The 24786-nt window shown below is 44.7% G+C and overlaps 1 protein-coding gene across 1 annotated transcript; it reads left to right on the plus strand.

Annotated features, from left to right (window-relative positions):
* Positions 1-863: 863 nt before the first annotated feature.
* LOC126355487 (glycine-rich protein-like) lies at positions 864-8044 on the plus strand. Its single transcript, XM_050005803.1, has 2 exons — positions 864-928; positions 7594-8044. Exons 1-2 carry the CDS (start codon positions 914-916, stop codon positions 7906-7908), a joined length of 330 nt encoding a protein of 109 aa, XP_049861760.1. The 5' UTR covers positions 864-913; the 3' UTR covers positions 7909-8044.
* The last annotated feature ends 16742 nt before the right edge of the window (positions 8045-24786 follow it).

Raw genomic sequence — 24786 nt, forward strand, 5'->3', positions numbered from 1 at the left:
CAGCGGAGAATAATGGTTTGTAGCAGTCTAATTACTAATACAAAATTTACCGTTTGATTGTCACGAAATCTATAATTTTAGCTGCAATACCTGGTTTTTTTTTTTAAGCTCATGAACCTCATGAAGGGTTGCTGATGACAGTAACATATTTAATGTAATATCTTCTCTCAACAATTTCATTGAATTTTCACTGTGAACAACTATGTAAACACGTTTTAAATGTTTTGGTAACAAGGTCCACATGTTGTTTACATCGATTAGGACCTTTACTGGTTCTGTCTCACACAATCTGCAGCAACTTAAGTATTCATTATTGTCGCTCTAACATCGTCATCGCAATAAAATGCTCGAGAATTCCTTGTTAGATTAGCACTTTAGATTAGTGTTTGAAAGTGTAAAACTTGTGTATGTTATTGTCCAAACAATCTATGCCACACTTCATAAGAAATGAGCTCAGGCAGACATGGAAAAAGTGAACTTCTTTCCTGAAAAGATGGTGGCATCGAAGGGTGCGATTTAGACCTTGTGCTTCTAAGTTGTCAGCTGACAGCCGTTTTAAATGTTCTAAACGTCAGACTTATTTCTATCTACAGATGGAGTGCTTCAGGTCGCCATACAGACTGCGGACATGAGCGAGTTACGGTTGACAATGCACAACGGCTGACAGACGGAAATTTCAGTGGGAAAAATAAGAGGTTGCCTCCTCCGGAATGCAAGAAAAAGTGGGGCCCGCGGCCGCGACCCTTTTGTTGTGTGGTGAGGAGACCGCAAAGGCACCTCTTGAATTGTAGCGGCAAAGGCCAGAGCGGGACTTTCACAGAACCGGCGGCGCGAGGTATAAATATGCGAGCCGCACGCAAGCCGGCATAGTTCATAGCAGCTGCCCGCCGCCTACTCGACTCACCCACCTGCCATGAAGCTCCTGCTGGTGAGTGAGTGCACCGTCTTCTGAGAGCGGCTCACACCTGACTCATATGCGCCCGCTTATGATCAGAGATGCTGATTTCGCTGTGTGGCTCGCACAAGTAACGTCCCCTGTGCAATACCGGTTGTGTTGTAGTGTTATTTCAACAATGATTTTTTTAAAGAAGGTTCCTCCATCATTATTGTATTGCTCAGGAACATGTCTGTGCAAACCCGACTGTAGATTACTTCATAGATGGGACAGACAAGATTTGGTTCGTTTATGTGTTCCGGAAAACTTGTAGGCGAAAAAGTCTGGACCTGAATTTTCTTTTCACATAGTCAGTCTCTCTTTGTTATATAAAAATATTCTCCACATTTCAGTGTTCCCAAGATCGCATTTATTAACAAGCCAATACTTAATTTCTTTTGTGTATGATAATACAAGTCTTGCGCATAATCTAGCAGGCTGTGCTCAGACAGCGGAAAGAATTTGCGAACAGTATTAACAGACAATAACTTACTTTAGGCTCAGAAAACCTGGTATCTCCTCCAACGTCAGTTGGTAGAGTGGGCTATTTGGGTAGTAAAATATTTTGGTACAACGCGCCGCGAGTAAAGAGTATAATGGGCGGGGCCACTACGAATGTAGTGCGGGACAATACGTTGAGAATGTGGGTTTCGCGGGAGGTGTGCCAGAGATCAATCCCTGCAGTCGCGCTGTCCTCTATGTCCTCGGTGGCTCAGATGGGAGCCGGCACGGTAGCTCAGCGTGTTCGGTCAGAGGGCCGATTGCCCTCTGTAACAAAAATAAAAAAAATCTGAGCAAAGGAATCAACAATCAACTTGAACGGACGCCATGTGACGTCCGCACAGACCCAACGCAACGAATTGTAATGAACAAAATGAAAAAAAAATGGATAGAGCGTCTGCTATGTAAGCAGCAGATCCCGGGTTCGAGTCCCGGTCGGGGCACACATTTTCATCTGCCCCGTTGACGTATGTCACCGCCTGTAAGCACCTAAAGGTGTTCATTTCATTGTAAATATTTTGCTGTCAGGGACTTACTAGGCAGATACCAGGTGATCTGGTAGGGGTGCATAGCGAATACCAGATTTACACTGACCACTGGATCCGAATGGCTTAGTGGTCCAGTACAAATTTTCAACTTTCTCCACTGATTTCAACCTATGCCTCCTCGCAGAACCACTGTCTGTAATTCCTTTGTGTCTTAATAAATACGAAAGCCTAGTGTATGTGCAGCTGTACTTATTTGGAGTACGTGCAGTGGTCGGGCTGTCATTAAGTTTCGCTTGAACTGCCATGATTTAATTTCGACGTTTACTCCCTTGGAAAGCTCAACTTCGGCTACGACATGTGATATCTTTAGTCTGGCCTCTACGAGCTTACTGATGTGAGTGGCTCTACTATGGCCTAAGCTACCGTACGGCACTGGGGGGGCCCATCATTTAAGTCATATTCCTTGAAAAGGTTATTGCAATCTCCTGCGGCAGGATTAAGGTTACAAAACTACTGTGTAGCTTATACTGAGCGAACAAAAATTTTACAGGTTGTCAGAAGATGGGTCCTGCAGTAAAGATTAAATCGTGAGACGACTGATAGACTATCGCTATTTTCGTTATAGAATGGATGAGCATGCTACTACCTGCCCAATGAGCAGTTGTAATCAATTTTGATAATCTGTGGAGGGTTCTAGTGCTGCTTAAGGTCTACGTAACGCTGAAACAAAGAACAAACATCGTACAGAAGTGTTTTATAGAAAACGAAAGTGAAATACACTATAACGTTTCATAAAAATCGGAAATTTAAAAGGCTGTATAAAATTTCCTGCCATGTTTATGCTGATGAGCTACATAGGTATTTCCGTATAGGTAGATTTTTTTTGTCATCATAACTGATCCAAACAGGAAAATGAAGAGAGCTCTGCTCATTATATTAGTGTATTGGTATTTTTCTCTTCCAATGAAGAAATGGATAGTTAAAGTGTCTACATTCGCATTAATTTCTAGTTAAGCTCGAGGTTGAATGAATCATTGTGTGGATTCCATTGAACAATTTTGTAAGATCTTCTTTAAAGCACCATTCACTTTAAGAGTCATTCTCAAATTTCATGTGCTGCACTGTACATTCAAGACAAAAGTTACACACTAAATGCCCTAAACTGTATCTTCGGTTAACTCACATTTTATGTATTCTGTTTTTCTGAATTTAGTTTAATATATTACTAAAAACTGTAAATTGTACATTGATTTTACTTATTCGCCTCCTTTCATAACAGAACCGAATAAACATTCAAAGAGCTTAAACTGTAGAAGTATTTTCGATGTTTACAAAGAGCTTTGTGAAATCCTGATTCTTTTGTATTCCTTCTGTTATTACTAAACATTAGTTGGTGCGTGCTTGCATAACATTCATAAGTAAAGTAAAAAGAGAGATTGCAGAGGGGCATTCACCAGCATTCGGCAATCTAAGTGGTCGATGCTCTTGCCGTTTCTTATGACAAAATAAGCTTCTCATCTCTACAGAAGTACATACATTATTATCGATATCGTATCGAACATATTGTTATCGTTTGTTTGGTATTACAGCTTATCCCCTGAATGTTTTTTTTTCCAAATTCCAGTCATCTGTTCATGAATGCCAGGGCAGATGCCTAAAAAACTGTCCATTCATCAGGAAAGGCGTATTATTTTTACAACTTCCACATTTCCTATATCAGTCTCTCTCTCTCTCTCTCTCTCTCTCTCTCTCTCTCACACACACACACACACATACACACACACACATTCTTCAGTTCTTGTTCATGAGAGCAGCGCAGGGTGTTACAGAACATTTCTTCCAACAAGACAGGACACAAAAGAGAGGTTCTCTGTTAGGACTCAATTAGAGGGAATTATCAGGTTCAGCATTCTCCTGATGACTATGGAATATCTCGCGAAATCCTTGATCCAGACTGGGGGATGGGATCGATTAATTTGTTTCTTTTGCTATGTTGTCCACCACTAGAGGGAAAAATAAAAAATTAAATGTGTTTGTGTATGTGTGTTTACGTCCTACTTAATCTGCGCAGCTAGCTTTCAAAAGACACCATTTTCTTCTTCACCAGTTTCCTAATGGTCAACATTTCATTTGAATCTGGTAGATCTCCTTCGCTGTAATAAATCGATTCTTAGCCTGGCGGTAGCATCTTCCGTACTTCTTTGCGTGAACTTTGGGAGATAGGAGAATTTTTTCTGTGTTCTACTACGCAATGTGACGCACAATTACAGACTTGAACCTAGCCACACAGAGTCTGGCAGATGATAAAGAGGCTTAACAGTGTCACTTTACCTTCTTCCATTTCTATTCACAGAAGATATATAGGGAAAAAGTATGACTGTACGACTCCATGTAATGCCAAAATTACGTAATTTTACAATTATGTTCCTTAGGTGGCATGTATCGCATGGGCCTGTTAATATGTCACCATCGCATATAATCCCCACCCCTAAATTTCCAGCAACAAACAAATAATACCAGAAAAAATGGCTCTAAGCACTATGGGATTTAACATCTGAGGTAATCAGTCCCGTAGGCGTAGAACTACTTAAACCTAACTAACCCGAGGACATCACACACATCCATGCCCGAGGCAGGATTCGATCCTGCGACCGCAGCAACAGCGCGGCTCCGGACTGAAGAGCCTAGAACCGCTCGGCCCCAGTGGCCGGCTGCCAGAAAAAACCCGCACACTGATTGAGAAGAGAAAAATTACAAGAGATTTAATTGTGCTTTCATGTAAGACAGAAAACATTTATTCTAACAAAATTATAACATTTTGGCACATAACATACTGGTATCACATTTTACCACATTCACTCTCATCATTTTCAGTATCGGTATTCACTTCATGACTCTCATTTTCACACCCATCAGTTTTTTCTTCTCTTCCCACATTACGACATCCCCGCTGCCATCCTATTCATTCGATATTCAGCATTTCTTGAACCCCTAGATGATGGACTCTTATGATATGGAGGAACATAACGCAAGCACGCACTCAAACACACAATGGTAACTGACGACGTATCTGACTGTACGGGCATGGTCTTCTTCTAGGCGCCGATCTGAATTCATTTTTTGTTTATGGCTGCATGTAGAACCTGTAGTTTCGAAGTAATTCCTCGGGGTATTATGACAAGGTCTGTCTTTTGCGCTGGGAGTCTTTTATTTCAACACTTAGGTGTCCCTTAAAAGCATCAAAAATAGCATCGATGTCTTTGCAACCGGTGCTGCAGGTCAGCGATTCCAAGCAGTAGACAGCCAATCAACGATCAGTTGAGGTGCCCTCCAGCGCTTTTCTTGGCAGCGAGTCACTAAGCACTTAGGAACTTTTTCTTTGAGCAAATTTTTTCTCTTCGGGATGACCTAAGGGGGTAACTTTTCCATCACCTTTAATAGTATCACAGATATCCTATTTTTTCACTCCTGGTTCTTCTTAATGTGATACTTTCTGCCTCTTTCATGTCTACTGTCGTATTGCTCGGCATGTTACAAAATGCTGGCATTTTGCAGCTTTGCCAATCTGTTGAAAAGGGTATGAGTGACACTTTCATTTCTGGACGACGTTTCGCTTGAAGTTAACCAGTTCCTCCCCGAAATCTGCTGGAATTCTCTGTGCACGTGTGGTACTTCGTCGGAGAGCAAGAGCATTTCTCCGCATAAACCGACGACACTCACAAATAACTAGCACGGAATTTTGCTTGTGGCACGTTTAAAACACTTGTGATTTCCAAGGCCTTGAGTTGGATTGGTTCTCGTGTGATAGGCACCCTATCTTTCTACATATCTTGCACATAGGAAAGAACCTTAACTTCAAGCTACATATTTCAGCCCCCCGAATGATTTTCTTGTTGATACTGCCTTTTTCCTATTTTCTTCTGAAGTAACCCGATGTCGGAAATTAGCTTCGTCCACTTCGTACTTTCTTCGGGCCTCTCTGTTGGTCGTGGTTTTGCCTTAACATACAATTTAAGTTTGAAGCTTGCTTCGTAATTTCTCTGAGTTCCTTGGCTTGATGATACTTTTCGCTCTACACTGTCGTTCGTGTTGGCATAAACAAGTTCTCTTACCAGTATTCAACTGAAAGTGAATTACAAGCTAACGAAACAATAATGGAGGGTATGAACTGCGTTAACGCAAATACACAGAGGGCCATAGACATGTGTTCACAGGTAGATGCCGTGTTTCTTGACTTCCGCAAGGCGTTCGATACAGTTCCCCACAGTCGTTTAATGAACAAAGTAAGAGCATATGGACTATCAGACCAATTGTGTGATTGGATTGAAGAGTTCCTAGATAACAGAATGCAGCATGTCATTCTCAATGGAGAGAAGTCTTTCGCAGTAAGAGTGATTTCAGGTGTGCCGCAGGGGAGTTTCATAGGACAGTTGCTATTCACAATATACATAAATGTCCTTGTGGATGACATCGGAAGTTCACTGAGGCTTTTTGCAGATGATGCTGTGGTGTATCGAGAGGTTGTAACAATGGAAAATTGTACTGAAATGCAGGAGGATCTGCAGCGAATTGACGCATGGTGCAGGGCATGGCAATTGAATCTCAATGTAGACAAGTGTAATGTGCTACGAATACATAGAAAGATAGATCCCTTATCATTTAGCTACAATATAGCAGGTCAGCGACTGGAAGCAGTTAATTCGATAAATTATCTGGGAGTAGACATTAGGAGTGATTTAAAATGGAATGATCATATAAAGTTGATCGTCGGTAAAGCAGATGTCAGACTGAGATTCATTGGAAGAATCCTAAGGGAATGCAATACGAAAACAAAGGAAGTAGGTTACAGTACGCTTGTTCGCCCACTGCTTGAATACTGCTCAGCAGTGTGGGATCCGTATCAGATATGGTTGATAGAAGAGATAGAGAAGATCCAACGGAGAGCAGCGCGCTTCGTTGTAGTATCATTTAGTAATCGCGAAAGCGTTACGGAGATGATAGATAAACTCCAGTGGAAGACTCTGCAGGAGAGACGCTCAGTAGCTAGGTAGGGGATTTTGTTAAAGTTTCGAGAACATACCTTCACCGAAGAGTCAAGCAGTATACTGCTCTCTCCTACGTATATCTCGCGAAGAGACCATGAGGATAAAATCAGAGAGATTAGAGCCCACACAGAAGCATACCGACAATCCTTCTTTCCACGAACAATACGAGACTGGAACAGAAGGGAGAACCGATAGAGGTACTCAGGGTACCCTCCGCCACAAACCGTTAGGTGGCTTGCTGAGTATGGATGTAGATGTAGATGTACAATATCGGTATAAGTTTATATCATAGTGGAATAAAATGCCTTGTTCCAGTTTCAGCTACAGACGCTAGTTTTATTGCAGCAAATGTGCGTATTTTTTGACAGCAATGATATGTAAAAAAGACAGGTAGCGTTTATTAGACACACCGTGACTTTTCAAGGGTGAAATCTGGAGAAAAGGTGCGGTTTATTTTCGGAAGAACTCGGTATTCAGGTCATCTGTAAGGCGCATAATTGCTGGTTTCTATTCTTCTGGTGCATTACTGTCGCGTAGTTCTAGTTATTACGCCTACGAGAGATGGGAGGATCTACGGCAGAGATTCCTAAAGGCGTGGAGATGATGCACGCCATGTCTTCCGCAGGTTGTTTGCGCCGTGCTGGCTGTCGCCGCGGCGAGGCCGGGATACCTGGGCGGGGCAATCGGCTACTACGGCGCCCCAGCGCTGGGCTACGGCGGGTACGCCACCTACGGCCCGGCGTTCGTCGCCGTGGGTCCCGGCGGGTACCTCGTGGACACCCCTGAGGTGGCCGCCGCGCGCAGCGCCCACCTCGCCGCCGTCGCCGAAACCAAGGCGCGCGACGCCGCCGTCAACGCCGCCGACGCCGCCCACGCAGGCTACGGCGCCTACGGGCTGGCGTACGGCCTTCAGGGGCTCGGCTACGGTTACCACCACTGATGCGGCCTCATCTAACACCCCACACACCTGTACACCACTCACCTGTACACACTAACTTATAAATAACTGTACATTTCGTATGTGGATGTCTGTTTTATCTGTATCATAGACAATAAAAGAACTCCAAGTAACTAAATATGATCTCCACAGAGTATTCCCTTCCAAATAAATGTTTCCCGCTAAGACCATTCTGCAACATCGTTAAGTAAGTAGCCTAACAGTCTCCAACTGATTCCTTCAAGTAACCCCTTTAAATAAGCCTCACCAGACGAGGATTACACTTCTTCACCTCTATTATAATTTCATACCTTCACCAGTAAGAATCGGCAGTCATCAGCCCAATTTCGTCTTTTGAATCAACTCCAATTAAAAAATAATAACACGGAACTAAAAGTTTATAAACAATGCTTCCAAAATAATCGTTAAAATGTTAACCCTGCTGAAAAACTGCTTATATTATTGAAGCTTTTCTGCTACGAAAAGTCGGATGGTTCTCTAACAAAAGAAATGGTTCAGATGGCTCTGAGCACTATGGGACTTATGGGACTTAACATCTATGGTCATCAGTCCCCCAGAACTTTCAACTACTTAAACCTAACTAACCTAAGGACATCACAAAACACCCAGTCATCACGAGGCAGAGAAAATCCCTGACCCCGCCGGGAATCGAAGCCGGGAACCCGGGCATGGGAAGCGACAACGCTACCGCACGACCACGAGCTGCGGACTGGTTCTCTAATAGATGCAACATATGGTTAACTGTAAGTGGGAATGGTTCACACTAACTCGTGTCTGAAGGATATTGACAATGAATCCTACTACCAGTATATCATTTTCTATTGGTTCAAATGGCTCTGAGCACTATGGGACTCAACTGCTGTGGTCATCAGTCTCCTAGAACTTAGAACTACTTAAACCTAACTAACCTAAGGACATCACACACATCCATGCCCGAGGCAGGATTCCAACCTGCGACCGTAGCAGTCGCACGGTTCCGGACTGCGCGCCTAGAACCGCGAGACCACCGCGGCCGGCCATTTTCTATTGCTCTTTGATCTTACACAGTATTCATCTGAAAGATAAAGTTACACCAGTGTAAGAGACTTGACAAAGAAAGGGCAGGGAAGCTAAAGCGAAATAACCGCGAAAAATGTGAAGAAATCGAAAAATAAATCGCTGTCTGGAGGACAGATGCAGACACAAAACTCAAAATAACTTTCGATGGATTTAAAATCAACGGTGCCAACTTATTACGTAGTTATCACAGATGAGGGCGTGGGTAAGTGGAGAGAGGAGTAGACTGACGGGCTCACGGAGAGTGGAAACCTGTATCGTGACGCGTTAGGGGGAGAAATGTGTGTCAATTTGGGAGACTCACGGGATGAAGTACTCGAGTTTGGCTTACCTTTGGATGACTTGCGAAAAACAAAATCGAAGATATGTTGTTGTTGTTGTTGTGGTCTTCAGTCCAGAGACTGGTTTGATCCAGCTCTACATGCTACTCTATCCTGTGCAAGCTTCTTCATCTCCCAGTACTTACTGCAACCTACATCCTTCTGAATCTGCTTAGTATATTCATCTCTTGGTCTCCCTCTACGATGGTTACCCTCCACGCTACCCTCCAATGCTAAATTTGTGATCATCAGTTACTCTGCTCCCCCAATAGCAAAACTCCTTTACTACTTTACGTGTCTCATTTCCTAATCTAATTTCCTCAGCATCACCCCACTTAATTCAACTACATTCCATTATCCTCGTTTTGCTTTTTTTGATGTTATCGAAGACATAGATTTCCAAAATCATTTGGGCAGTCGGTACCAAGCAATTACTCAAGTTAGTGTATAGACTCTAAGAAGTTGGAGATACTATCAGCCATTCTGAAAAAATATCGTTCACACAATCCCGACGATATCAAAGACAGACGAATGCTGAAGCCATCCTACTACGTGCTAAGGCATCAGAAGGCAATCTAACGTTGCGCTTGACACTGAGTGCAATACCTAAGAAAAACATTGACACGTTCATAAGATTAGTCTGCCAAGAGAAAGAATTCGTCAGTGTAAAATAGTGCAGAATGTTTGAAATTCTCAGGAGAACAGGTGCAAACTGTAGGCAGAGACGGGTAATAAACGTATGCAGAAGAGCCAAGAGAACAGTAGAAAAGTGATCAGTGATAAACTTAACAGCTCAATCTGGGACCACGCTATAGATGGAGAAGGGATTCTGGTTAACGCCGAAGCAAAACAATGCACGATGAAAGAAACAAGGAAGATATAAGATGCAGATTACCACAGACAAGGAGGGTAATCATCGCTAAAAAGAATACCACAAGTACTTAACGTAGTCTTTCATCTGAGGAAGAAATTTGTGAGTAATTGCGTATGGAGTACTACAATGTACGGAAGCGAATCTCGAACTACGGTAAAAAAAGGCAAAGAAGAGAATTGAAGCGTTAGAGAACTCGTTTTCCTAATGGATGTTGGAAATCAAGTGGATTAATAAGAAACGAGCCCCATATCCGCACAGTCGGCGAGGAGAGGACATCTGGTAAACACTCACTGGAAGATAAGGGCAAGAAGATAGCACATGTCCTAGCCCATTGTAGTGTCATAGTGGGATCCCTGAAGAGAAAAAACTATAAGGAAAGACACGAAAGAGAATACGTGCAAAAAACGGAGGACTACTTGTCGTTTATACTTCACCATCTCGAAAATAAAGGTGACTTAAACGAATTCACTAAGACAAATGAATAATATTCTAGGCATTTTAGAAAACGAAAATGCTACAAATTTTTTCGACTTCATAAGGTAAATTTGATATAATGCATTGCTTAAAAAGTATTTAGCGGCTGAGATATGCGTATTCGACTACTTCCACTGTTGTAACGTATGCTTACAAGGAACTATCAAATGAAAACGAGACATATGAGAAAAAGTAAGTAACCTATTTATTATTTCAAAAGTAACCACCATAACTGTTAATGCATTTATGCGTCTGTGGGACGAGACGGCGCGCCTCCTTGGAAAAACGTTAGCGATTGCCCACGGAACCATGTTCGCGCCACATGTTACGATTGCACTACAGAAGTTTCTCCAGTAGGTCCTTAACGCATCATTCATACAGTCCTGATCTGTGCCCTTACGATTTGCATATATTTGGAACACTGAAGAAAGAAACTCGTGGCTATCGATCTGCTTCGGAAGAAGAGGTACACGCCTGGGTACGAACATGGTTCGGTGAGCAATCGCAAACGTTTTTCCATGAAGGCATTGACTGCTTTGTCTCACAATGGTGTAAATGTATTAACAATTAACTTTTGAAATAATGAACAGTTTAATTACTTTTCTCCATGTACCTTGTGTTCAGTTGACAACCCCTTAGGTAATTGTGTTTAGTACGCTGGAAATCTTAAATGATTTATCATTTGAACAAGATAAAGCTAAAGGTGTCATCAACCCGAAGGATAGTTTAAGTATAGCCGTGCTTTGCTGGCCATGGTCCTGTTCGAGGTGGCACACTTGCTTTTTTCTAACTTTGGAACTTACATTACCAGATGCAGCTCAGTATTTTTCTGATTATAAACATTGTCAGAGTGGGCATAAGTGATGTTTGACAGTCAAAAACCGAGGACTGTACAAAGAACGGTCTTCATACCTTTCTGTGCGTAGTCCGTCACTCAATCAATGATACACACAGCCGCACTAGAAGAGTGTAAGGGTTACTACAACTAAAACTTTATATCGAACACAATCCTTTGTCAAAACTACATTTTCATTTACCACGTATGTTGTCAGTGATTTCTCTGCAGTGCACTAAAATATTCAAATGTGTCCATCACACATACTTAAATCGTAATTTTATCACGCACTACTCACTGTAAATAGGAACTGCACTGGAAGCCCTTCCAGTGTTATTCTGGACGTCTCGTTGATATTCTAGTGTGCAAAGCTTACGGACAAAAGTAGCTTTCTGCCAAGTATTGTAGCTCGATGAAACTTGAAAACAAACATAGAAATAATTTTTGCGGTGTAGTACAGAATGTGATTGCAAGAAATATATGTACACAGGACCACCAAAGAAACTGGTATAGACATGCGTATTTAAATACAGAGATATGTAAAAGGCAGAATACGGCGCTGCGGTCGGCAGCTCCTATATAAGACAACAAGTGTCTGGCGCAGTTGTTAGATCGGTTACTGCTGCTACAGTGGCAGGTTATCAAGATTGAAGTGAGTCTGAACGTCGTGTTATAGTCGGCGCACGAGCGATGGGACACAGTATCACCGAGGTAGCGATAAAGAAGGGATTTTCCTGTGCCAGCAATTCACGAGTGTACCGTGAATATCAGAAATCCGGTAAAATACCATATCTCCGACATCGCTGTCGCCGGAAAAAGATCCCGCAAGAACGGAACCAACGACGACTGGAGAGAATCGTTCTACGTCGCTGAAGTGCAACCCTTCCGCAAATTGCTGCCTGTTTCAATGCTGGACCATCAACAAGTGTCAGCGTGCGAACCATTCGGCGAAAAGTTATTGATATGGGTTTTTGGAGTCGAAGGCCCACTCGTATACCTTTGATGACTGTACGACAAAAGGCCTAACGCCTCGCCTGGGCCTGTCGGTATTGGACTGTTGATGACTGGAAACATGTTGCCTGGTCAGACGGGTCTCGTTTCAAATTGTATCGAGCCGATGGACTACTACAAGTATGGAGGCAACCCCATGGACCCTGCATATCAGCAGGGGAGTGTTCAAACTGGTGGAGGCTCTGTAAAGGTGTGGTGCGTGTGGGGTTGGAGTGCTATGGAACCACTGATACGTCTAGATACGACTTTGACAGGTGACACGTAGGTAAGCATTCTGTCTGTCACCTGCATCCATTCATGTCCATTGTGGATTCCGACGGACCTGAATAATTCCAGCAGGACAGTGCGATACCCGAAACGTCCAGAATTACTACAGAGTGGCTCCAGGAACAGTCTTCTGAGTTTAAAGACTTCCGCTGCCCACTATACTCTGCAAACATGAACATTATTGTGCACACCTGGTATGCCTTGCAACGTGCTGCTCAGAAGAGATCTCCATCCCGTCGTAGTCTTACGGATTTATGGACAGTCCTGCAGGATTCGTGGTGTCAGTTCCCTCGAGCACTATTTCAGACATCAGTCGAAGCCATGCCACGTCCTGCTGAGCCACTTCTGCGTGCTCGCCGGGGCCCTGCACGGTATTAGGCAGGTGTACTAGTTTCTTTGGCTCTTCAGTGTACAATGAGTAGAACACAAATGGCACTTTTATTCGAAGACCATAATTAGACTATTGGAGGGCAACGTGGAGGATAAAACTCGTAGAGGGAGACCAAGAAATGAATACACTAAGCAGATTCAGAAGGATGTAGGTTGCAGTAGGTACTGGGAGACGAAGAAGTTTGCACAGGATAGAGTAGCATGGAGAGCTACATCAAACCAGCCTCAGGACTGAAGTCCACAACAACAACAACAATCAGGCTTAAGTCAGCGCGGTTCATAGTCGTCCCCTGGACAACACAAAAGACGGAATATCGTACTTAATAGGGAGTGTAATCACCATGGACGCCAGTGCATACTCTGTAGCGAGCTTCCATGATAGCCAAAAGATGGGTAGGGAGTTCATGTGGTAGTGTGCCGCATACTTCCAACAGTGCAGCTGACAACTGCTGCATGGTCGTTTGTGTATGCGGAAGAGCCCATATATGGCGAGAGGTAGGAACACGTGGGCGTACTGATCTCCAAATCTTTGAACATGGAACACTCACCGGTTAACGCTTTTGTGACGTTGTGCCAGCCACTGTTGCCGAGCGGTTTTAGGTGCTTCAATCTGTAACCGCACTGCTGCTACGGTCGCAAGTTCGAATCCTGCCACGGGGATGGATGTGTGTGATGTCCTTAGGTTATTTAGGTTAAAGTAGTTCTACGTTCTAGTGGACTGTCGACCTCAGAAGTTAAGTCCCAAAGTGCTCAGAGCCATTTGAACGATTTGACACTGTACTCCTTCCCCATGTGCGTCTTTCCACGGGTGCATTCGGCCTTGACCTCATTTTTATAGATGCCAATGAGCCACCACATGGAAGAGCGTAACTAGACTATCTCTTGGAACGAGAGGATATTCTGCAAATGGACTGGGCTACCTACGCTCGATAGCCCAGTGGCAGTCTGCCGCCGGCAGTGCTGCGAGGCGGTCACGCGCCAGAGCGCTGCGGGCGAGGCGCGCACGGTGTGTTTGTGTTTACTTCGGCCGCTGTAAGTGCTGTTTTCCTTTCTAGACCACCATGGCGCACAACTATCGGAAAAAGACATCACGTATCAACTTTTTTTCCGACTTCGCCCAAGGCCCAGGAGGTAGAACGATTTATTCGCGATGAAGTTAAAATACCACCAACGGATCTAATTGGTATCCACTTGTCTATAGTTAGCAGTACCGTCTACGTCAAAATGGTCAACGATGCGGCGTGCGACAAGGTGCTTCAAGAGGCAAAACGTGGACTGCGCTTCTATCATTACGACGGCAACGTCGGACCCGTTACCGTCAGGTCTGGGCACACGGACGATAAGGATCTTCGAACTGCCGTTCGAACTACCTGCAGACGTCATCGAGGCGCTCCGTCCGTATGGCAACTTTCTGGAACATGTTTCCGAACGATGTGTACAATTTGAAACCTATAACGTTTTAAACGGTGTTAGACAGGTCCGCATGGAGTTGCAGAAACACGTGCCTTCCTATCTGCGTATCGGAGGCTGCCGTGCCATTATAATGTACGACGGCCAACCACGGACCTGTTCCGGTTGCGAGAAAGAAGGTCACCTACGGTCTGAATGCATTCAACGACGTGTCGCGCAGCTCCCGTTGTCGGAAGCGTCCGTCACACCCACGATGACCGCCCTACCGGTCACTCTGCGGCTCTTGCCAAGTCAACAGTTTCGTCCAGTCCGTCGCCCGGTCCATTCGATCGGCACGTCCCACCGTCCCAGTCACCTGTGGATGGTGCGGAAGTCCTACCTGACAACCTCGCCGCCGAACAGGCTCCCGCACCGGACGCTGAGGAGAACAGTACTTCTTCACAACACCTGTTCGACAATTTCTTTGTACCCACCGACGCCTTCGAACCAGGTCGACGCTCCTCCTTGCCATCGTGAGGAACACGTGCGCAAACAACGCTCTCCACGTAGGCGCAAACGCCGTCGCCTTTCACCCACGGGCTCTCAAAGCGTCGCCACCCACGACGACGAATACGACACCCAACCAGCCGACATTTCCACGCAGAGGTCGGCGGACAACTTCCACGATGAACAAGACGTTTCGCAGGACGGGACCATCGTGGAGGTCGCCACTCCAGATCTCTCTCACCACAACGCAATTCTCATGGACATTGGACAGACACACGGCACAGGAACATGGGCCGACGAATTGCCTCCGCCGGACAAGGCTGCCTGTTAAGGTGAAAAGCAACGCACTACAGCTGATGGGACGCGACTTCCTGTCGGTGCCCTCCTCATACTTCCCTTGGTGATGGTAGATGCGCGGCCACCACCACTGAAACAAACGTACCGGTTTGCCACGCTGAACATCAACATAATCGGCACTGCACCCAAGCTGCAACTCCTATGTGACATGCTTCGGGCCTCCGACGTCGACGTCGCCCTTCTTCAGGAAGTACGCGTTGCCACACTACCACCAGTATACGGCTACAACTCATACACGTCCACATGTAATCAATCAGGGCGTGGAGTGGCTTTCTACATACGCGAAGGAATCCCACTCAAGGACACGACAATCCTTCCCTGTGGAAGAGGCATGGCTGTTATCATCTTCGACTCGCGCGTCATCAATATCTACGCTCCGTCTGGCTCCTCGAACCGTCGGCAGCGGTCCACTTTCTTGGGACATGACGTGGCGATCCTGTTTTCTGGACTCTATGATCGCCTTATCATGGGAGGCGATTTCAACTGCCTCCTCCATCCGCAGGACCAAATGCCTGGTTATTCGCCATGCCCGGCGCTGCTCACTTTAATCGAAGATTTTCATCTAGTGGACGTTTGGGAGAAAATTCATGGCAATACCCACGGATTTACCTATTGCACACCACATTCTGCGAGCAGACTGGACCGGTTATATGTCTCTGCCCACCTTGGAAATGAAGTCGCACAAGCTGAACGATGGCCCCTTGCATTTTCGGACCACTGCACCGTCATTTGCTCCCTGGCTCTGCCACCTCAGTCAGTGTGGCGCAGCAGAGGTTACTGGAAGCATAATACCTATAATACCTCCCACCTTAATGATCCACACTGCCGACAATGTACTGCCACTACATGGGCGTCTTGCGAAAGACGCCTCCGGCAGTACACATCCACGTTCCATTGGTGGCTCAAACGTGCCAAACCTGCGATCAGAAAGTTCTTCATGCAATGTGGCAAGGAAGAAGCAGCATGGCATCGACACACCACAAATTTTCACTACGCCGTCCTCCGTGCGCTCAATGCGCTCCCTCCATCACCTGACACCCGTAGGGAACGACAGCGTGCTAAAGCTCGTCTGCTCTCCCTCCAACGTGCACGACTGCATGGTGTCGTGGTGCGTTGCCGACGACAAGACCTCCTCCACGACGAAACCCCATCCACAATCCATGCCGCATCCGACCATTGTCGTCGACGTCGACTTTTCGTCTCCAGCACCACGACCTCTGACGGTGTTCACCACACAACACAGGCGGCATTAGGGTCTGCCTTTGCTGAACATTGTCGCCAATTTTATGATAATGAACCGATGGTAACGCCAGTTTCTGATGATCTCCGTCCTTCCCCTGATCGGACCCTCACCGTAGCGGAGTCAACGTCCATGATGTCTGCAATCACCGCAGAAGAGGTGGTAGATGCGGTCAACAAAGGGGCCAAGAACAAATCACCAGGACCAGATGGTCTCCCAGTGGAGTTTTACCAGGCGTTCACCACGTTAATGCTTCCTCGCTGGACGGAAATTATTAGGGAACTCTTTACTCCGTCCTTCCCAGTTCAACTTGAATTCGTCACTGGCATTCGTCTACCTGTGCCAAAGCCGAAGGGAGGGTCTCATGTCTCTGCATATCGCCCCATTACGCAACTGAAAGCAGACTATAAAATCTATGCACGCCTCTTAGCAGCATACGCACCGCCTTACCTACGGTCCTTTCACCGGAGCAGACGGCACGTGGTTGTGGGGCCACCTTACAAACAGCCCTAGGAGAATGCCGTGACCTCATCGCACTGGCGTCGGTTTGTCGCCTTCGTGCAGCACTGGTATCCGTCGATTTCACGAGTGCCTTTGATCGCGTTCGACACCCATTCCTCCTCATGGTGGCGACACGTATGGGGTTCCCCTTACTTTCTGTCGATGTCATTCGCCGGTTACTACTTCCCGCGGTCTCGATGGTACAAGTCAATGGGAGGCTTGTAGGACCGATTCCTATACGCTGCTCTGTACGCCAAGGATGCCCTATGTCTACTTTACTATATGCCATTGCACTTGAGCCCCTCATCATTGGTCTTACCTCTAGACTACAGGGCCTCACTTTGCGGGACTACACTTTTCACTCCAGGGCTTACACGGACGACTTCCTCTTTCTCACCTGCTCCTCTACGGAACTCAGTGATGCCATCCAATGGATCCACCAGTATGGACATCTTTCTGGTAGCATTCTTAATGTCCGTAGATCGACTATGATGCACATAGGGCGCGGCCTCCTGGCTGTGGTGCCGATCCCATTCCCAGTCAGTACCACCCTTCGTTACTTGGGTATCGAATTTACGAGTTCCACAGACCGCACAGTGTCCCTGGCTTACCGGCGGCTTTTGCAGTCGATTCGGCACCATGTCCGTGGTCACGTGCACCGTAACTTAAAACAACTCGAATGTGTGTCCTATGTCAACATGTATGTCGCCCCTAAACTGGTACACGTCGCCCAGATCCTCCCAATGCCGTACTCCTTGGTCGCCGCATCCAATCAGCCTTTGGATATTTCGTGTCAGCAGAGGCACTTATCAAAGTCCGCTACAACACTGTAACACTGCTTCCTGCAAAAGGTGGCCTCGGACTCGTCAACGTGTGGGCACGATCTTCTGCACTCTTTGTCCATACTCTGTTGCGGCACTGGCAGGGGACGGTTCCGTCCTTAACACGCAGTCTGTTAGATATCCTCCGACCAGCTTCTCTCGATCCACCGATCAGTGTGACACCTATTTCTCCATTATTGTACCACGTCGCCAATTGTTTCATAGAACTCAGCTACGTTCGGGCCGATCTTCCAGTCACCCGTCCTCCCCGTACAAACGATTATTATCGTTTGTTTATGCTGTCCAACCCTTGCGACCCAATGGTGCTACAGCATCCTGACATTAATTGGCGAACGGTTTGGGGGTGTGAGTATGCACCCTTTTTACCGTCGTCTGTGTCTGCACTCTGGTATGTTTTAGTCTAAGGAAAATTCCCGACTAATAGTCGACTTTATCGCAGAGGACTGGCCACCTCCCCACCCTACCCTGACTGTCAGCTCGAAGACACCGACGAGCACCGTCTTACGTGCCCCCTCAAACGAAACGAATGGCTCCTCATCCAACTAATCGTGGGCTTTTACCTCCGTGCCCCGCCAACGACGGTAACCCCGGATTTCTTGTTGTTGCCCCAGACATTTCACTACCCTCTTGCTAAGCACCATACCCTAATCTGGTTTCAAGGACAGGCTTTAGAATACCCCTTCCAGAGTGGTCCGCATACAGTCCTTGACTTCTGGTACAAAGTTGTGACCGCTCATAGCACTCTCACCCGAAAACTATCTTACCGACAAACTTTTGCTGGTTATCTCCGCAGCGTCTTCCTTGACCCCCCCCCCCCCCCCCTCAAACTTGTGACATGATGCACCACCCTTATCCACGTTCTCATGCATCGACCGAAAAACAAATAAAAAAAGTAAGAAGACAGAATGTTATATTTTGTTGTATTTAATGTTTTTTTAATATTTCTTTTAACTGACAGTCATTTGTATATGTTTAAATGGTACCTTGAAGAACTCTTTCATAGTGAATATATATGTAGTTTTAGTTTGTTTAATAAAGATTATTTAAAAAAAGTGGCTAGCACACTGGACTCCCATTGGGGAGGACGATGGTTCCTACCCGCGTCCGCCCATTCTGATTTAGGTTTCAGGTGATTTTCCTAACTCGCTTTAGGCAAATGCCGGAATAATTCTTTTGAAATGGCATGGTCGACCTCCTTCTCCATACGTCCCTAATCCGATGGGACCGATGACCTGGCTGTTTGGTCCCCTCCCTCAAATCAACCTACCAACCAATTGGGCTGCCTGTTCCGCCGACTTAAATCACATCAAGCACGTTTGGGATGCGTTGCGGAAACGTACAATAGCACGGCCGCATGAATCAACGACCATCCCGCAATTGTCAAACGCGCTCGTGTAGGAATGGAGCACCTTATCACCAGAACTCCTTACTAACCTTGTGATCACTATGGGAAAACGTTGCAGAGCATGTATTGCCCTCGTTGGTGATCATACACCTTTTGTGATGACCAGGGACCATCATGAAGCACAATGACTTCAGAGATTTATTGTCCCTCAATGAAATGTTATTTCTGTTCGTGTCACTGCGCAGTTCTTCCACATACCCGCTGTACAATGCTGAAGCAGTTCTTTCTCTCCATGGTCAAAGTTTCATCGAACTGTTTTACCTTAGGGAGACATGCGAAAGTTACTTTCGTACTTCAGTTTTGCACGCCACTGTATAATATTGAAATAGATATTTCTTGATGATGCCACCATAAAAGAGAAGCTGTTAATAAACGTGTTACGTAAATTAGTTTCGTAAATACGGTCTCACCTTATTGCATCTCACATTAATGCGTTTAACGAACGCAGAGCGCTATTACTGACAAGTACCTAAACTTACATCGCTAAGCGAATTTCCGATTTTTCTTCTTTCATTTGAGACAACACTTCACTTCACACTCCACACTGTTACGTATAAAAGGATGAAAGTCAAATTTTTATGGTTCTTTAAGCGTTGTAAATAGTTTGCCTTGCTTGTCAGTGACAGCAGCAAACTGAAAAAAAAAATTGGTGATTCTGCCCATGAACATGCTTCCTTTTGATGTTTATTGTAGTGTACAACATTACATACGTTAACAGATTCAGCAAAGGTTTGAAACCGTATTAGTATACATGAATCACGAAACACAGGATGGATGAGGAAGGAGATACAATTAACGATGAGTGGAAGCTACTAGGAATAATATATTATTCTTTTCGCAACATCAGTATTCGTAACCAGAAATGCGCATTTTTTGACTTTGTTTCAAATCCAAGGAACCTACCTACCAGCCAGGTGAACTATATGCTTAAGTACATTCGAGATAAAAACCGCCGCAGGTTAGAAGTCCTTTTGAGGTTCTGGTAACGTTGCATAACTAAATGACTACAGGGTTAAAAATCTGATTTCTATGGTGACGAGTATTACGTTTCCGTCCTGTGTTTCCTAAGTCTGTTACTGAACAAGGTGGTGCCATGGTGAGCACAATGGGCTCAAACCCGCGTCCGGCCATCCTGATTTAGGTTTTCCGTGATTTATCTAAATCGTTTCAGGCAAATGACGGGATTGTCCCTTTGAAAGGGCACCGCCGATATCGTTCCGCATCCTCCCTAATGCGAGCTTGTGCGCCGTCTCTAATGACCTCTTTGTCGACGGGACATTAAACACTAAACAAACGTAAACATGGTGCTTAGTGTGCTACAAGGTGATTTTTACGATCAGCTAATTTCGACTGCTTGTCACTGTCAAGCACTTTTAAAACAAACATGGAAAACCACTGCATTGTTGGCATGCATCCCATGTATGAAAGAAATGGCTCTGAGCACTATGCGACTTAACTTCTGAGGTCATCAGTCGCCAAGAACTTAGAACTAATTATACCTAACTAGCCTAAGGACATCACACACATCCATGCCCTAGGCAGGATTCGAGCCTGCGACCGTAGACTAGCGCCTAGAACCGCAAGGCCACTCCGGCCGGCTCATCCCATGCATAACTAGCAATTTACACACCTCACTTTGAGATAAAACATCACTGCAGAAATTTGTGCAGTAATGTTTTATCTTAATGTGAGGTGTGTAAAGTGTTAGTTATACATGCGATGCAATCATAGAATATAGCACTTTTCCGTGTTGGTTTTACAAGCGCTTGACAATGACAAGTAGTCGAAATTAGCTAAGCACACCATTAAATATAAATCACGTTACAGCCTACTACGGACCATGTTAACGTTTGTTAAGCATCTGGAGTCTGTGGATCCCCATAAATACAAAATTTTAAACACTAACTTCCTCCTCCTTCTCCATCTGTTTCTCCTACGTCTGTTATGCTACCTAACTTCCGTAATAGTGAAAGAAAATGTACATCACATCCTTTACGTCTACGATTCATAACGAGCATGTTCGTTATTTCTTGTCTGATCTTAAAGAACGATACATCAAATAACAGGATTCATTAAGGGGGCGTTCAGATGGTTTTACGATTTCGGTTGATCAGTCTGTGTGATCTTATCCGTCTTATACGGAGAGAGTTGGAAGGACGAGTAACTGTGGCACACGTCTCTAAATTTTAGCTCGTAGCGCTCCGTCGAGCGTAAAGCTTTCGCTTCATGCCACTATAATAATCGTCACATGTTGAAAAGCTGTTACGGAGTTCTAAACCGCGTTTACGCACCAAATGTAGTGGAATGTTGCCTGTTTCACAACGTTATGCCACCGTCTACTCACAGAAAAGTTTCCACCCGAAGGGTCTCAATATCCCCGCCCACAGGAGAAATGGGATCACACATGCACTTGTCCTTTTACAATTATACTTATTCATTCATTATACTTATTCATTCTTCGATGATTCGAAACAGACAGTCGTATGACATCATTACCGTTACAGCATACTTTTGGGTATCAAAGGTGCCCAGTGTTATCCCAAAGGGTTTCGCAGTTTATTGTGAAGGTAATGACAGCGACCAGCAAGACACGTGCATTTAAGTAGAAAATTGTGTGCACAGCCAACATCTGAATTATATCAATAATTATTTGGAACTATTAGAATATAGTATTACGTTATTGATAGTTCAGTGTGTCAGAGCTTGGAATTCATTTTTTACTCACCATTCTATTTGTTTTGACCCGCCAGGGTAGCCGAGAGTGCTAATGCGCTGCTTCCTGGACTCGGGTAGGCGCACCAGCCCCGGATCGAATCCGTTCGGCGGATTACCGACGTCAGCCGGTATGCCGGCCAGCCCGGATGTTGTTTTTAGGCGGTTTCCCGCGTCCCGATAGGTGAATACTGGGTTGGTCCCCACATTTCATACAGATTTTGTCTTTTTGAATTATTCTCATAGAATTTGTTGTAGTGCACAGTTATGGAAAATATTAGCACTAATGGTGCACCTTTTTCAGAGCAGTATATCATGATGGATAACTACATCATCTTCTTAAAGTATAATGTTACTGTTAGTTGGTTCCGAGAGGGTGCAAACACTCTCTGCTGGAATACGTCGTACGTTACTTCTACATCTGTCGATTACTTCCCATCCAAAATAATACTTTGCGTCCTTCCTACCAAGAAACCCTCATCATTACAAGGATCGACGATATATTATGATTAAGTCAGAGGCTAACTAAGCTGCAAATTCTGTGTAGAGAGTGACTGGGACTTTGTCGAAACGGTGGGCCTTGTTCAACATAATTAATTTTAGCGGCATTCTGAACCACGGTCACTAACATACCTACTGCTGAACCGCTCGTTTTTGCAACGGTTAAAGGGAGCATCAACCTAGGTCTTTCATTCTAATCCTTTAACTTAGCTTTCCTCAGTGAATGTTCGTAAGTCATCCATGACTATCTGAACATTTTTGGTGTCACTAAGATTTTGTGGAATATCTTTCGATAAGATTCTGCTGTCGTTGTCGCAGACTTATAGGCATTGCCCTTCTGATATGTATTTTTTATTGTTCATCAATTTCGTAGTAGCCATTGTACATGAATTGTGCATGCCATGGCTTTACAGCCACATGCGTGTCATCTCTTTATCTACAACCGTATGCATTGTTGTACGGCTACTGTGCAGTAGTGGCTGACTGTTTAGAAGTTTTACAGAGACCATGGCGGGCATTTCCATTCTGAACTGTTCTGCTAGGTGCATATAACCCGCAATCAATTGAAAACGATACAGATGAAGAAAAGTAATTAAACTGTTTATTATTTCAAATTTCACTGCCGTATTTGTTAATAAATTTAACCCACTGTGAGACAAGACGGTCAGCGCCGTCATGGAAAAATATTTGCAATTTTGTATGGAACCATGTTTGTACGCAGGCGTGCACCTCATCGTCTTAAGGAAATCGACGACCAGGAATTTCTTTCTTCAGAGCTCCAAATTTATGGAAATCGCCTGGGGAGAGATCGGGGCTATATGGAGGATGTGTAAGCGCTTTCCAACGAAACTTCTGCAGCGTAGTGGCAATATGTGGGTATGCCTGCGTATAACTATGATTCTGTAGGTAACAGCAAATATTTTTCGATAAAGGCATTGATCGCCATGTCTTATAGTTTTATAAAAATGGTAACAATTACGGCGATTACATTTGAAATGACTGATTGTTTACTTAGACTTTTCCATCAGTCTCTTTTTCATTTGACTGCTCCTTATTTTATATAGTGGCTGATCACCAGTACATCTAAACTGGAATCACAGTTCTGCTACATGCTCTTGCCAAAACTAACGTTTTTGAGCTCCTCTGTGAGATTTGACACTGCTGCCGTTTTCTCTAGTTTAATGGGCCTGTGCATCTCTCTAGGTATTTTAACAGTCCTTTGTGTAACACTAATCATAGTTGCTGCAACTGCCCCACCGCATGATTTCAATATCCTCAAAGAGCTAAAGGTCATTAGTTATCATTAATCCTATTATATTTACTTCACGACTAGGCTTTCTGCCTATCAATTCCAAGCAGTTTTTCGAGAAACCGTACAGTATTGTTTCGAAGGATGTCAAATCGCATTTAATTTTAAGTACCTCAGACAAATTTTGGATGATTGAAGTCTCCTTCATTGATGACATTATGATATGGATTATGAAGCAGGGGTTCGTCGTACACTTTTCGATCACATTTGGGGGTGATTCATGAAGTCGACAGAGAACCCTGTTATCATTTATGTCAAGACTTAGAAGCAACTGTCACTGAAGTAGACTAGCATGTAGGTTTAATTTCTATTTCGGTGTATTTGGTTTGATATCTCCGACAAAGAGAGGTTTCTAGGTGAGTTCAATTACTAAAAGGCTACCAGAAAAACGCAGCAGTCGATATTATCACCCCTGTTGCGGTGGCCACAATGCAGAACGAGCTGAAGTTTCGAAGGCAACAGCATAATTTACAAGCACAGATAATATGACTGCCTAGATTAGCAGGAACGTAGCATAGCATAGCAGTAATTTTATGTTCCTCCTGCGTCCCAAGGCCAGGCTTTATTTGGATCCATGAAGGATTATTTAGGTTTCTGCACGTTAGGAATGCACCACATTGCCTGCCAAAGTCGCTGATTGTATATTGGCACGGCTGTATTCACAATTGGAGATGTGCCATGTCGCTTAAATTTCATTTCCTAAGGCGTCAGATCAGTAAAGCGTACCACTTAGAAACTAACTACACACTGGAGTATGAAAAAGGAAGTTAGTCCAACAGTCCTCCTGTGACTGAAGCAACGAAAGGAATTCCACTTGTACAGAAACTGGAAAAGCAAAGATAGTGGATTCCAACTTAGCAATGAACGGCA

Source organism: Schistocerca gregaria, chromosome 3 (genome assembly GCF_023897955.1).
Source record: "Schistocerca gregaria isolate iqSchGreg1 chromosome 3, iqSchGreg1.2, whole genome shotgun sequence".
NCBI lineage: Eukaryota > Metazoa > Arthropoda > Insecta > Orthoptera > Acrididae > Schistocerca > Schistocerca gregaria.